The sequence below is a fragment of the Vicugna pacos genome, chromosome 6 (genome assembly GCF_048564905.1).
Source record: "Vicugna pacos chromosome 6, VicPac4, whole genome shotgun sequence".
Classification (NCBI taxonomy): Eukaryota; Metazoa; Chordata; class Mammalia; order Artiodactyla; family Camelidae; genus Vicugna; species Vicugna pacos.
Genome location: NC_132992.1, coordinates 82,055,839 through 82,069,732, shown reverse-complemented (window position 1 = coordinate 82,069,732; position 13,894 = coordinate 82,055,839). Strand labels below are relative to the sequence as shown.

At 39.0% G+C, this 13,894-nt stretch overlaps 1 protein-coding gene across 2 annotated transcripts in view; it reads left to right on the top strand.

Moving 5' to 3' along the window:
- PTPN21 (protein tyrosine phosphatase non-receptor type 21) overlaps positions 1 to 13,894 on the top strand; it is a 63,297-nt gene that overhangs the window by 23,139 nt on the left and 26,264 nt on the right. For both annotated transcript variants that reach the window (XM_006208176.4, XM_072963552.1), the window contains exons 3-9: positions 2,402 to 2,571; positions 6,257 to 6,354; positions 7,610 to 7,677; positions 8,477 to 8,547; positions 10,501 to 10,588; positions 10,986 to 11,074; positions 13,561 to 13,648. In XM_006208176.4, coding sequence (XP_006208238.1) covers positions 2,402 to 2,571; positions 6,257 to 6,354; positions 7,610 to 7,677; positions 8,477 to 8,547; positions 10,501 to 10,588; positions 10,986 to 11,074; positions 13,561 to 13,648 — 672 coding nt within the window. The remainder of the gene's footprint in view (positions 1 to 2,401; positions 2,572 to 6,256; positions 6,355 to 7,609; positions 7,678 to 8,476; positions 8,548 to 10,500; positions 10,589 to 10,985; positions 11,075 to 13,560; positions 13,649 to 13,894) is intronic.

Here is a 13,894-nt window from a genome sequence, read left to right as displayed (position 1 = left end):
ATTTGCTAAATCTATATTCAGCTATTTGCACAATTAAAGTTCTACTTCTTTATAGGTATATAATTTGTGAAAAACTATGGAATTTCACAAACCTATTTCTTTTCACTTTCTATCCATATGTAACATGAGTAATAAATGCATTGCTAAAATACACTTAACACATTTTAAGAGTTTATTTCTTTCAGAATGTGCTTTATTTAGAATGTTAGTAGGTATTCAGGTATTTTCTTATAATTATGTCATGATCAGCTCACAAAAGGGGCAACCACAAATTATATAATAAACCTGTAGTTTTATAATTCTATTTAAAATTCTGTGTTTGGAGCATTCAAGTCCAACTAGATTTAAAGGAAAAATAATGTATACAAACAGTATTTTTAAGACCTTTCAGTTTTGGTTAAAAGTGAAATACCATTATGACCAAAATTTTAGATCCTAAAGAAAGCCTAGTCATTTGTGGTTTTTTTTTAAATTTTTTTGGGGTGTGTGGTAATTAGGCTTATTTATTTATTTTTGGAGGAGGTACTGGGGATTGAACCCAGGACCTCGTGCATGCTAGGCATGCACTGTACCACTTGTCTTTTGTGTTTTTGGCAAAAAATAAATATTTGTAGAATTAAGTGCATAGCAGTGGTATGTGTTATAGACCTAACATGATACATGCAGTCCAGTTCTAAGAACACAAAACACAAATAAAATGAACAGAAATGTGTTATGTTGTAATCAATCTAAATAGATGTAATTAGAAGAGGGTTTTTTTTTTATTTTTTTGCGGGATCTTTTAATTGGTTTTTGTTGGTGTTTAGCAGAGTAGGTAAAACTAAACAAAAAAAATAGTGGTTTTCTAGTGACAAAATGCATTCATACGTTTTGCATTTAGGTCTCATGATGGAATTATGAGGGAGGTATTACCTTATTCTACACCTGAGAAAACTCAATTGGACTGATTCTTTCCACTTCACAGCTAGCAAGTGTTAGAAATTAAACAGGACTTCAGACTTTAAGCAACATTTTCTATTGACAGGTCTTTCTTTCCTTGTAGAAAATTATAAGATGAAATTAATATAGAGGACATGTTCATATAATTACTCTTTTTCTCTGTAAGTTGAAAACTTTTTTTTGAGGATTACAGGTTAAAGAAGTAGCTTGAGTATTATTACTTCTCATTTTATTTGTTGTTACTCTAAAGCTGTATTATCCAGTACAATGCCACTAGATGTTTGCAGCTATTTAAGTCAATTAAAGTTAAGTAACATAAAAATTTAGTTCTTAAGCTGCAGTGGCCACATGTCAGGTGCTTGGTAGGCACATGTGGCTCGTGGCTGTTACATTGGAGAGTGCAGATCCAGAACAGTCCCATCATCGTAGTAAGTTCTATTCGACACTGTTGCTCCTGAGTCTAGAACAAAGCAGTGATTTTTCCAGTTGCCTTGGTCTGTAAATTGATTTTGAGGTGAATATCAGCAGGGACCCAAGGCTGTCATTTCAACCCTCAAGTGCATTAGTACCCTTTAAGGTGATGACCAAGCCCAGGGTTAGGACTGGTTTACCTGAACAGTTTCGTTACACATCAGCTGAGATCTGAGATGTTTTTTGGGGGGGTTGGTCGGGTGGTAATTAGATTTACTTATTTATTTATTTTTAGTGGAGGTACTAGGGATTGAACCCAGGACCTCTTGAGCTGTACACCCTTCCCCTAGATCTGAATGCTAATATCTGGGTATTTTTCGTAAACCTCTGGGTAAGACACTTAAGTTATTTTACTGCTTTAGGTATAGCTTTTCTGTGTGTGTGTGTGTGTGTGTGTGTGTAACTGTATCTGTCTGTATGTGTATTTACCTACAGCATTATAGTTGCTTAAAATTTGTATCTAATGAACTTTGAGGGACAAAAAAGAGTTGCAATTGCATCTTTATTACTAGAATTTGTAATATTTACGTGAAATTATTTATTTATAGAAGCCAAAATTGAGTGTAGTGATAAGTTGGATGAACACTAATCTAGTCAGAATTCAACTAGGTAGAACCCCAGTTATGCTTATTAAAAAATATTAATTATTATATATTTAGTATTTTGATAATTTAAAAACTAAACTTTTTCAGTATGTTTTTTGTTGAACTTGTGTAAGATTGTATAGCACCTGCTGCATTCTGACGTCTAGGTGTTTTTCTGTGCAGGTTTCAAGAAATTGTCTGTAAGGATAATTGACTTTTTGCTTCTATTTCCTGAATGAGTATCTAGATACGGGAAGCTCTGGCCTTTTCTCCCCCTTCAGGTTTTGCTGTGGTCCCTTTCTGAGAAGAGACGCAGTAGGAGATTGTGGTCACTTGATCCCAGGTCATGGTTTAGAGCAATTCTTTTGGGCGTTTCTGCCTCCTTCAGTGACCTTCCCTCTTTCCAGATCACTTACTTCAGCCTCTGGTACTACAACAAGCAAAATCAGCGCCGGTGGGTAGATTTGGAAAAACCTCTAAAGAAGCAGCTGGATAAATATGCATTGGAACCTACTGTCTACCTTGGAGTGGTGTTTTATGTGCCTTCTGTTTCCCAGCTGCAGCAGGAGATTACCAGGTAAGAAATAATGTGCTGTTTGTTTTTAGGAAATCTAGTGGGATTAAAAAGTGAAACTAAGGTTGAAGTCAGGAGATAAGACCAAACTTTGCCCTCTCGCCCCACATTTTTAGCCACAGTATTACGTGGAGGTTCTGGTATGTGGTATGTGCTTTACTGCATGTTGCACGAGTTGTGGGTTCATTAGGCACAAGGGAATGATTAAAGGACAGAATGATGTTTTCACCCTGGCTGTGAACTCTTCTTATTGTGATGTCATCTGTCATGTTTTTGTTGATTTGTTTCTGATCTTTGTAACAGTGAAATGAGAGAGATTTAAAAAAACAATTAGACACAAAATCTGTGTTTACTCATCAAGGAAATGTGTGGAAGAAGGGCCCTTCCAGTTCTGACCCCAGTAACCGTGTATGCACAGGTGGGGGAGGTCAGTGGGCAGATGGAGGGGTGTTGGAGGTCAGGGGGTTTTGGCCAATTAGTGCACTTAGACGGGACAAAGGCAGAAGGGGAAGAATGTATGAGGGAATGGCATAGAGGAACTAAATGGTCTTTTTTTTTTTCCCCTTGAAGATAAAGAAAAAAAAAACCAAGGAATAAAATTTGCATTCTTGAGCCTGCCTTTCACATTCTCCAAAATCCACAACTGCCTTATCTTTTTAACCCTGTTTTTAACATTACTTTCAAGCCACGCTGAGTTCACTGCTTGCAGGGTCCTGAACATGCTGCATGCCTTTTCACCTTTGTGCCTTACCCCTGTCTTTTATATTTATGTACTGGAATCCTGTTCATCTGAATCTTAGTTCAAAAGGCACCTCCTCGATAAAGCTTCTGTGACATCCTCCCCTCCTCCCCTCACCAGGCTGGAATGAGCTCTGTCCTAGAATTTGCTTGTACTTATGTCAAGATGGCAGTTGTCATAGCCTTTCATTATAGTTATTTGTGTACATATCTTTTCTTAGATTTTTAAACCCATTTTTTTAACCCATATTTTCTTTAACTTTGCCTTTCATACGATATTTAACACACTGCCCAGAGGATGGGAGAATTTGGTACTGCCCTGTGTTTGTGAAATATTCTTTTTAAGTACCGAGTTCGCAGATGATTACTGGGAAAAGATGCAAAAAACCAAAAATCCAGAATCACGTTGTAGGGATAAGCATGCCTTGACTATAGAGCAGATCTGAGATACAAATATGGAAGAGAGAAGCAGAGCCAAAAGGAGAAAACAGCAGCGGACCACTTTGACTCATGTACTGAAACATTTATTGAAGATATAATATGGTCTGTAATACACACACACACACACACACACACACACAGACACACACACGCACACATCCTGGTTGCTTCCATTAAAGGACTTTAGGGACAGTGGGATAATATAAGGAAAGATAATAAAAGCAACCACTTCTGTTCTTTACTGTATGTTTGGCACTATCCCAAGCTCTTTCTACTTGTTAATTCATTTAATTCTCACAACAAATCCTATGAGGTAGGTACTGTTACTGTCTCTGTTTTGTAGGTGAGGAAACCAAGACACGGAAAGGCTAATATCTCCCTTGCCCAAGGTCACGTTGGTAGTGTGCAGTGGCCTGGGATTTAAACTCAGGCTAGCTCCTGAGTCCTTGCTCTCAACCATTGTATTCTATGGACTATAGTATAAAAATTCTAAAAAATAAAGATGAAAATACTAGAAAAATCTCTAACTGGACATTTGTGGCAGTTAAGAACATGAGCTTTGGGGTCATTTGGACCTGGATTCAAACCCCAGTGGGGCCTTCCCCTGTGGATTTGAGTGTACTGTGTAATCTCTGAGCTCCAGCTCCTCATCAGTAAAAGGTGGCTGTTAAACGGTGGAGAAAGTGGCCAGGAGGGTAGCACGAGGGTTGTCGGTGACTGGCTCTGCCTGGATTTTAGCTCTGCATTTCACGGCAGTCATGGCAACAGAAGGAATATTATGAGTCCCAAACTTCATTATCTGATAAAAAAGAGCATCCCAGTTTGCAAACATGACAGATTTTCCTAGTATTATCACTTAAAAGGGAATTTTCTGGGGGGATTTTATGTAAAAGACATTGAACCAGCAATGAGAATATGTGGAGGAATCAACTCTCATAACAGCAAAAATACAATGTATGGCAAAAAAAGAAAAAAAATTCTGTGAGAGGCTAAGTTAATGTGGTCCAGATGTGCTGCTTTCCAGTGATTTGATTTAAGGAGAGAACCAAGAATACTGAGAGTGGAATATGTGGACAGCATACTCAATAGATAGACTTCTATAAATACAGCCTTTAAGTAGATGTTTGAAAGGAGCCACCCGAAGAAAGTTTCGAGGTCTCCTCTTTGGCAAGATCTCAGAGTTACCAGCATTCTGTTTGCCGATTGAGGGAAATCTACAGATTCTGCTACGAGCAGGTAGAAGGGGATAAGTTGGATCTAAATGATTCTTATTAAAATGGATGGTGTTTTGGTCAGGTTCTGACAAAACAAAGAATGGAAACCTCAGAGGCAGCTAAAATAGGGTGATGTAAGGACGCGCATGGGATAATTAAAGGGGCAGGCTCTCGGGAATTCAGTTGTGAACTGTAACTGAGTTGTGCTTCATAGACAATAAACATAGACATCAAACCTGGACGAGATTCTGGATTCAAGATGGTTCTGTAGACTGTATTGGCAGAGGGTTGGTGGATCTTCATTGAACACTGTATCCCCAGCATCTAGAACAATGCTTGATGCAAAGTAGGCCCTAGTAATTACCTAGGTGAATAAATAACAGGAAGGCAGAATACATCTTCACTGTAGACCTTTATCAAAATGGAGAATTGACAGATGAAATATTGATGGTTGGCTGAAAGTAGATGACTGCTGATAGTAATGACAACAGCTGTTTATTAAATGCCAGCTATGTGTTAGCGGAATCATGCTAAGACTGTTACATATATGCCTTGATATGTTCAGCCTTGTGAAGGGGTAATGGTACCCTATTTTCCTAGTGAAATTTAAACCCACAGATTATGACTTGCCCAGGTTCGGGCAAAATGCTAAGTTGGAGATCTGGAATTTAACCTAGGTCTGCCTGACTAAAGCTTGTGCTGGTTACTCGTGCCCTATATGTTGAAAGCGTTAACAGAAGTAAAGCCCCATTACAGGAGAATTAAGAAAGCATCTTAGTAGCCATTCTGTTTGGTGTTTCATCAAAGAGTATTTTAATATAAGCCTGGTCTGAATTATCAGGAACCGGTTCCTTCTGGCTTTACTTTCCAGGGCTGGGAAAGTCTTACATCACCAAGTTACTAATTAGAGTTTTTAAAGTAAAGATTGGCCATTGATTCTGTGTTTCTCTTATCTAAGAAGAACAAAACTCAGAGACTGTTTTACTACAGGGTATCAGACAGATGACCAGCTGTCTTCTAGATTATAGTAGTTTGTAGCTTTGAAATAAATACAGTTAAGGATAAGTGACTCAATAAATTGATTGTATTGTGTGTGTGCGTGTGTGTGTGTGTGTGTGTGTGTGTTTGCAGGTATAGATACAGTCAGGGACATTTCTGTCATTCTTCGAAACCATCTGAGCTTAAGATTTTGGCTAGTTTATGCTCCTCTACGAAATTATGATAACATGCATTGTGTCTTAATTGGGATAATATTGATACTGACTTTTAAAAATTGACCTTTTTTTTAAAAATAGGTATCAGTATTATCTGCAGCTGAAGAAAGATATCTTGGAAGGAAACATTCCTTGTACATTAGAACAAGCAATTCAGCTAGCAGGCTTAGCTGTTCAAGGTAAGTAACGGCAGTTGATAATGTAATAGATCTATCAGGTTAAAATGTGTGTCAAACAGAAATAGCAAGGGATTCTTAAAGTAACTGACTTTATAGAAAGTACTATAGAGTAGTTTTCTACATTAGTGATATGTTACTCTGTTATCTAAGGGGCTTCCTTGTGGGGAAAAATGAGCTTGGGTTACCTCAGTGGATTACCTCAGCCTTCAGGAAGGTTAAGCATGTTATCAAATGTCAACCAAGCAAACAGACCAAAAGTAGAGAGGAAATACACACACACGCACACACGCACACAGCATTCAACGTGCTGCGTGTTCCTCTAGTTCAAGGACTGGGTCTGCGGCTAGCTAGTATTTTCGGAAGAAAGATCAGCCAAACAAGGAGGTCGTGTTTGCTTATACTGTAAGCATGCGTCATTTGTTTGGTTTCTTAAATAGTTGTCCTAGATTATAGAGCATCAATCATAATAAATAGTTTTGCATTTCACAAGTATTTTTGAGTTGTTTAATTGTCATTTTTCACGTGACAAATATTTACGTGCCTGTAATATACTTTGGGAAGACTTACAATGGGCATTATTTCAAATGATAACTGACATTTAGTCTTGGGAATTGAAATTTAATCAGAAGAATTATGAATAAAATCCCTTCAGATACTAGCAGGCATGGAGACATGTATCATTTCTAGACAAACAGATTCCTGATATATATGGAGCCACATTCCTTTTCAAGGTACTTTGAATCTTCTTAAGTGTCGTCTTTGGCTTTAAGAGTTAATTTTTCCATAAGTTTTTTGCTGAACTGTCAATTTTTTTAACAACCCTCAAAGTTTCTAAACAAATACATCCTATAACATGTTTAGATGATCTAATTCTGTCCCCTAGAGGCAACCACTACTATGAACTGTTTGGTTTCTTCCTGACATTTTTCTGGGCATAAGTAAGGACATGTGATTATAGGGTAGGTTTTGTTTATTTTTTAGTGATAAAAAATGAAGTCATTTATATATGATTTTAACTTGTTTTTTCACTTTATTAAAGGCATTTTTTCTAAGTCAAGACACCTACATTTACACAATTAATGTTTTTAAAAAGATATTTTAGAAATACATACTTTATAAGCTGTAAGGCAAATTTGACTTCTGAAAACTTCCGAATCATAAGCACACCATCTGCCTACTGCACATTGAATTTAGTTGTGCATGTTTGCTTCCAATTAAACATAATTGACATGTGAATATTTGTCATTTTATATAGCTGACTTTGGTGACTTTGATCAGTATGAATCCCAGGACTTCCTTCAGAAATTTGCCTTGTTTCCTGTGGTAAGAATTCTTTTGACATTGGGCCTTTTAATAAACAGTTTATTTCTATACCCTTAATAACCCCTGAAATGAAGTCCGTATGGTAGACTTACTAGGCAGGAATAGCGTTAAAAAATCAATTCCTTCTTATAAACAACAACTCAGAGGCTTTCCCTGTTGTGGTGTTCTGGTCCTTGTAAACCCACAGAAACTGAAGGATCTGTGGTCACTGGGCCGCAGCCAGAGAAAGTCATTTTGTGTTTGGATGTGAGTTTAAAGAGAGGGACTCATTTCCAGCTTCTGAGGAACCACACAGAAGGTTTGCTTTTAACTGAAGGCTCAAAACCTCATAAAGTTGTGCTGAAATGAATTTGGTTTCTCGTCAGCAATTTAAGGAGTAGATGAAAGAAAGACACTACCTTCTAGTTTTTAAAGTCCCTACTGATGGAACTGACGGGAAAACGGTGCATTGGAACAGCTACAGGAGGTGGTAGGCTTCTCCTGAGTGTCCACGCAGCCAGCCAGGGAACGCACAAGATGTTATTATGTGCTGGGCTTGGCACTGGCTGATGGATGTGTTACCAACCTGAAATAAACCATCTGAAACTTTCTCGGAGATGAACTGAGAAGAGGGCAAGTGTTTTGGCTCCTGAGCAGAAGCTTAATTCCTTAGATTATAATTATATACTTAAGCAAAGCTTTCACATATTAATAGAGTCCTAGTTTTGCCTGCTGGTTGACAAGAGTCAGTAACAGCATGAATTCTTCTAGGAAATTTGGGTGGCTTGTTTACATACTCACCGCAGTGTGTTTTCTTCAGGGGTGGTTACAAGATGAAAAGGTACTGGAAGAAGCTACCCAAAAAGTGGCCTTGCTGCATCAGAAATACAGGTCAGGCCGAGAAACGGAAGAAGTGTAGAACTAACGCCTGTTTGAGTTTGAACCGTGCGCTGACACCATTCAGCCTTTGCTGCTGCTGCTGCTGCTGCTGCAACCACTGCTAGTTACGAGGAGCCAACATTTGCAGAGCACTCTCTGTGTGCTCCATGCTCCTCTGAGCACTTACCCACGTTAACTCATTTATTGTTCATGTTTGATCATTGATGAAACTGGGAAAGTTGAAAGCAGCCAGTCTGTGTGCCAGTTCTTCCTGCCGTGTATGAAGAGTTTCGGTGGTGACCTCGCCCTGTGTAGGTTGATGTAAGATTAGGGAGACTTGTTTTCCTTCATGATGTGGCAGGTACAGCACCCCCGGCCCCCCTCCAGCCCTCTGGGTAAGCTGTGCTGGGAACTGTGGTGCTTTCTACCCCTGCCTCTGGGTAGACAGTGACTTTCTTTGGGAATCTATGTATTGACCTTAAGAAGAACCCTCTCTTAGAGAAGGCTAGGTCTTAGTCTGAACTGAATACCACGCAGTTAAGACGACTTTATATATCATTACATTCTTATAACCACTCTTTAAGGTAAATGTTATTATCTCCTTACAGATTGGGAAAATCACGCTCACAGAGACTAAATAACTTGCCCAAAGTTACAGGTGGTAGAGGTGGGATTTGAACCGAGGTCTGTCTAATTGTAACCGTCTTTCATCTCCTCCCATTAAAAATAACGTTTTGTCTTTAGTCTGTCTCCACTCGAATCCATACAGTCACTCACAAAAGATTAATCTTTCTAAAATAATCCCTTTCACCTTATTTCCCTTCTTCTCCTCAAATGTTCACGAGTCTTTTCTTGCTTTCTGCTAGCCTGAGTTCATTACTCCGGGGATTAAAGGCTTCCCACAAGTTGGTTAAATCCTGCCATTCCAGCTTTACCTTCTGCTGTCCATATGAACCTCTTCTTGCAGCATAGTTAATCCCTCAGGCACACATCACTCTGTGTTTTGTTATTTTCATTCATTCATTTGTACATCTCATTAAAAGATAGTTTAGTGCTGTTACTCTGTATGAGGCAGAGTGCCAGATGCTATGGCACAAAGGTAAACAGAACAGTGACCTGCCATCAAAGAATATATTCCCTGTTCTGGAGCCTTATAGGAGAGGCAGGACAGCCCGCTGTAATAGTAATTACAGCTCATAATGAGTGCGGGGGAGAGGTGTGCACAGAATGTGATGGATCTGCTCAGAGCTGGAGCATCTGACTTAGGCTCCAGGCAACCACAGGAGGTGACAGAGAAGCCCGAGACCTGAGGGATATTAGGGATTGACCAGGTGCACAAGTCGGTGAGGGGTATACCAGGGAGCGGGACTGGCATGTGCAAAGCCTGGAGGCATCAGGGCATATGGGCTATTCAAAGAAGTGCCGTTAGGGTTGGTCACAGTGTGGGGTTCCTTGTGGTGTAGGGGAGCAGCAGACGATGAGGCTGGAGAGGCAGGTGTCCATGCAGCTGAGTGCCGGCCTTACCCACACCGCCTTCGTACCCACCCATCCGTGTCATTCTGTCACTGGAGCTGAGAAGGATTTCCATCTTCTAACCCTTACTTCCAGTACTTACCATTTGGCATTTAGCTCACAATGCTTAGTATTGCCTGGTACTTCGGTGGTTTAGAAAGGATTCTAGCTTTCACTGAAGGTTTTTTAGGCAGTTGTTTTATTTCCTACATTTCCCCTTGCCTGCCTGGAGTACAAGGGATAGGATCTTACATAACTAACCCTCGGCATTCAGAACAGTTATTTTGCATGTAGTTGATTTTCAGTAAATATTGATAGATTGATGTAACTAACTACAATGCTTAGAAACTTGAAATGTTTATGATGTTTTACACCAAATTGATGCATAGTTGTTTTTTTTTTTTAATTTTTTAGTTTTTGTGAATAATCTGACTAACCTCTTCTGGGTTGCAGAGGGCTCACTGCTCCTGATGCTGAAATGCTGTACATGCAGGAGGTGGAGAGAATGGATGGCTACGGCGAGGAGAGCTACCCTGCGAAGGTAAGCTTGGCACAAGGACTGGGCTCTCCAAAAGTAACCTGAATAATTCTAAGAGAATAGTGGGCAAGCGCAGGGGCGCCCTGCTGTGCAAAGGCTGAAGACGTGCAAAAGTCTGCAAACCTAAAAGCTGAGGTCCTTGTGACCAAATTTTGTAGTAAAACACATTTCTGTTTCGAAGTTCGTTCTTGGAAATGCTCTTGAAATAGTGTTCCTTAAGGAGCCCAACTCTGTTTTCATACATATATACAAGAGGGCACGTTTACACCTTGCAGACTTTTTCCCTTCACGCAGGTCTTCTGGACATTCTGTGTCTGGGAAACACAGGGAAGTAGATGTAGCTGTTGTAGGTCTTTGCTTCTGCCGCCTGAGTGTTTCCTGTTGCGCTTTCTCCTTTCAGGATAGCCAAGGCAGCGACATATCCATCGGAGCGTGTCTCGAAGGCATCTTTGTGAAACATAAGAATGGAAGGCCTCCTGTGATATTTAGGTATTTTTCTGACATCTTTCTGTTGGCTTTGTGGTTCCTGTTGGTGGTATTTTTAGTACCTATGCTAGTTATAGCGCTCACAGGTAAGTCACCCCCGGGTCTGATTGGGAAATAGAAACATGCCCTTCCTAGAATAAAATGCCACCCCACTGCCGTGGTGGTTTTTATAAGATTCTTCAAAACCAAGTTGCAGAATATAGTGCTTATAGTGATGGGTGCCTGTGAAATGCTTAAAAATATGTGACCTTTACTTACCATACTGAGGCCATTCTTTGTTTTGATGTGAATTTTTCATTTGATCTCTGGTTTCTAGGGCTATTTCTTGGGGCAAATCTAGGTCTTTTTCTGATTCTAGTTTGTACAAAAATTCCTAAAATACCAATATGTAATCAAATTTCAATTACTTTTTTGGTTTTTTTTTTTTTTTGGTGGGGGGAGGTAATTAAGTTTATTTATTTATTTTTAGAAAAGGTCCTGGGGATTGAACCCAGGAGCTTGTGTGTGCTAGACATGCACTCTACCACTTGAGCTATATCCTCCTCCCTTCAGTTACTTTTTATAACGTTCATTTTTTTTCTTGATTATACAAATGTGATGCTATTCGTTTACGGAAATCTTAGAATGTATCTAGTAAGAAGGACACAAAGAGTATATAGTAATGTGCTAACAGTGACCGACTCTGAACAGTGAGATTGCAGGTGATTTAATTTCCTTTTCAGTATTCTGTGTCCCAATTTATATCTTATAGATAGTAAGTTAGACCATGTTGTCCAATCCCTGCCTTTTCATTCCTTAAAATCCATAGTCTAGAAAATCCAAAGTATCATTTCATAGAAATATTGCCAATTTTACTCTACTTTGACTCTATTGTCTCTTGATGAAAAACTTAGTTTATATTCTTTTCATTAAGTGGTAAAACATAGCATTTTTGTGTTTTGGTCCCTTTGGGTTTACCATTTCTTGGTTGATTATTATGAGCCAGGTACTATGCTGAATACCTTCTGTGTGTTTTCTCTGATAATCTTCACAGCAACTCCGAGCAGAGGGGATTACCACATTTTCCATACGGGATAATTGAGGCTTAGAAAAGCTGTGACTTGTCCAGCGTCACCCAGTTCTGAACTGGCATAACCAAGAACTCAGATTCTCCACTTCAAGCTGGACTCTTAATCACTGTCTTAAATAGCTTCTTTTATTAAGAGGAATTTAATTTCCCCCCACTATTAAAACTTTCTAAACCATTTTTGCTATTTCTTCCTTAGAACTAGTTTTACCTTTTCAGATTGTTTTTCTCTAAGCTGACATCTCTACCTTCACTTCCTTTGCTTTACTACCTTCTGGGCCCTGAATTCTCCATGGTGATGATGACCACGGAAGCGTGTACCTGACTTGAGGAGCAGATCCCCACGCTTAGACTGTCCTGCAGTGGGTCAGGTGGCTTCCTTTTGGCAGTTGCCCTCATGTCCCCAAGCTGTTCATCGTCTTCCCAGCATACTGAGTTGGGGGGCGGTCAGAAAATGGCTCTGGCCTGCACCAGAGGGGCAGGGCCCTGGCATTGCTCAGAAGGCCACGGGAAAACTGGGGACATCCTGCCGGCTTCCTTCATCTCGCTGGATAGGGATTTCTGAAATTGCCTTCTTTAATATGATGCTAATAATCTTTAGGTTTAACAATTGAACACCAAATTCCTACAAATAAATTTTATTTATTTAAATAAATTTAAATAAAGCTTAACATAATAGAGAAGCATAAAAGGGGGTAAATTTTTTTCTTCCAGACCTATTTTTCCCTTTTATAAAATTATAGTTACATAATAAAATACTAATATATAAAATCTGAACATGGTAAAATACAGTTAGAAAGTTCGCAATCGGAGTTTGAATCCTGGTGAACACACCCAGAATAGTTCACTCTTTGGGTTCCTAGCATTTGAACTTTATCTTCACCCTGCTTCACTAGCTTTCAGAGCACCTCTCCTCTACTTTTATGCCTTATTATGCCCTGTATACCTGCAGAATTTAACAGTATTTGTTTGCTTCTACATTCTCTCTCTCAGCCCCACCCTCCAACTATGCCCCTTTGGGGGAAGCACTGTTCCTTACTCATCTTAGTATCTTAGGCCCTAACACAATTTCTGGTACGTCATAGTTGGTGCCCTTGAAAATGTTTGTTGAATGAATGAAGGAGGCATTGGCAACCAGCTGAGAGGGGATCTTTGATCAAAGTAGTCCAGCAAATGAGGATAAATAGATTTTACATTTTTAAATACGCTGCCTTCATTTAGTATACGTGCATTTACTTTTTGCAACTAGCTGTGGTCACTTCAATTAGAAAATGCATGCTAGCTGATTAGAACAACTGTTTTCTTTCTAAAATGATTAAAAAACATTAGCTTATACGTTAAGCTCAAGAAGGAAGGGTCACATATTCTGTCTCAGTAAAACCATGAGAACTCACATTGCCGTTTTCTGTCTGTCGTTCTTTAGGTGGCATGATATTGCTAACATGTCCCATAATAAGTCCTTCTTTGCACTAGAGCTGGCAAATAAAGAGGAGACCATCCAGTTTCAAACTGTGAGTAAACATTAGGAACTGGTATAGAATATTTTTCCTAGAAGTTAACATTTCTGTGTGCATGTTTGGGTGGTAGCATTAAAATTATAGTTTTATAAAGCATAAAATTTTATAATATACCATTTCACATAATAGAACTTGGCAAAAAGTAGTTGCTTAGTAAATAATGTTGAATGAATGAATGAGTTTTTGGATGAATACTATCTGATGATCTTGAATTAAATTTAAGGGACTGTAAATAGGTGA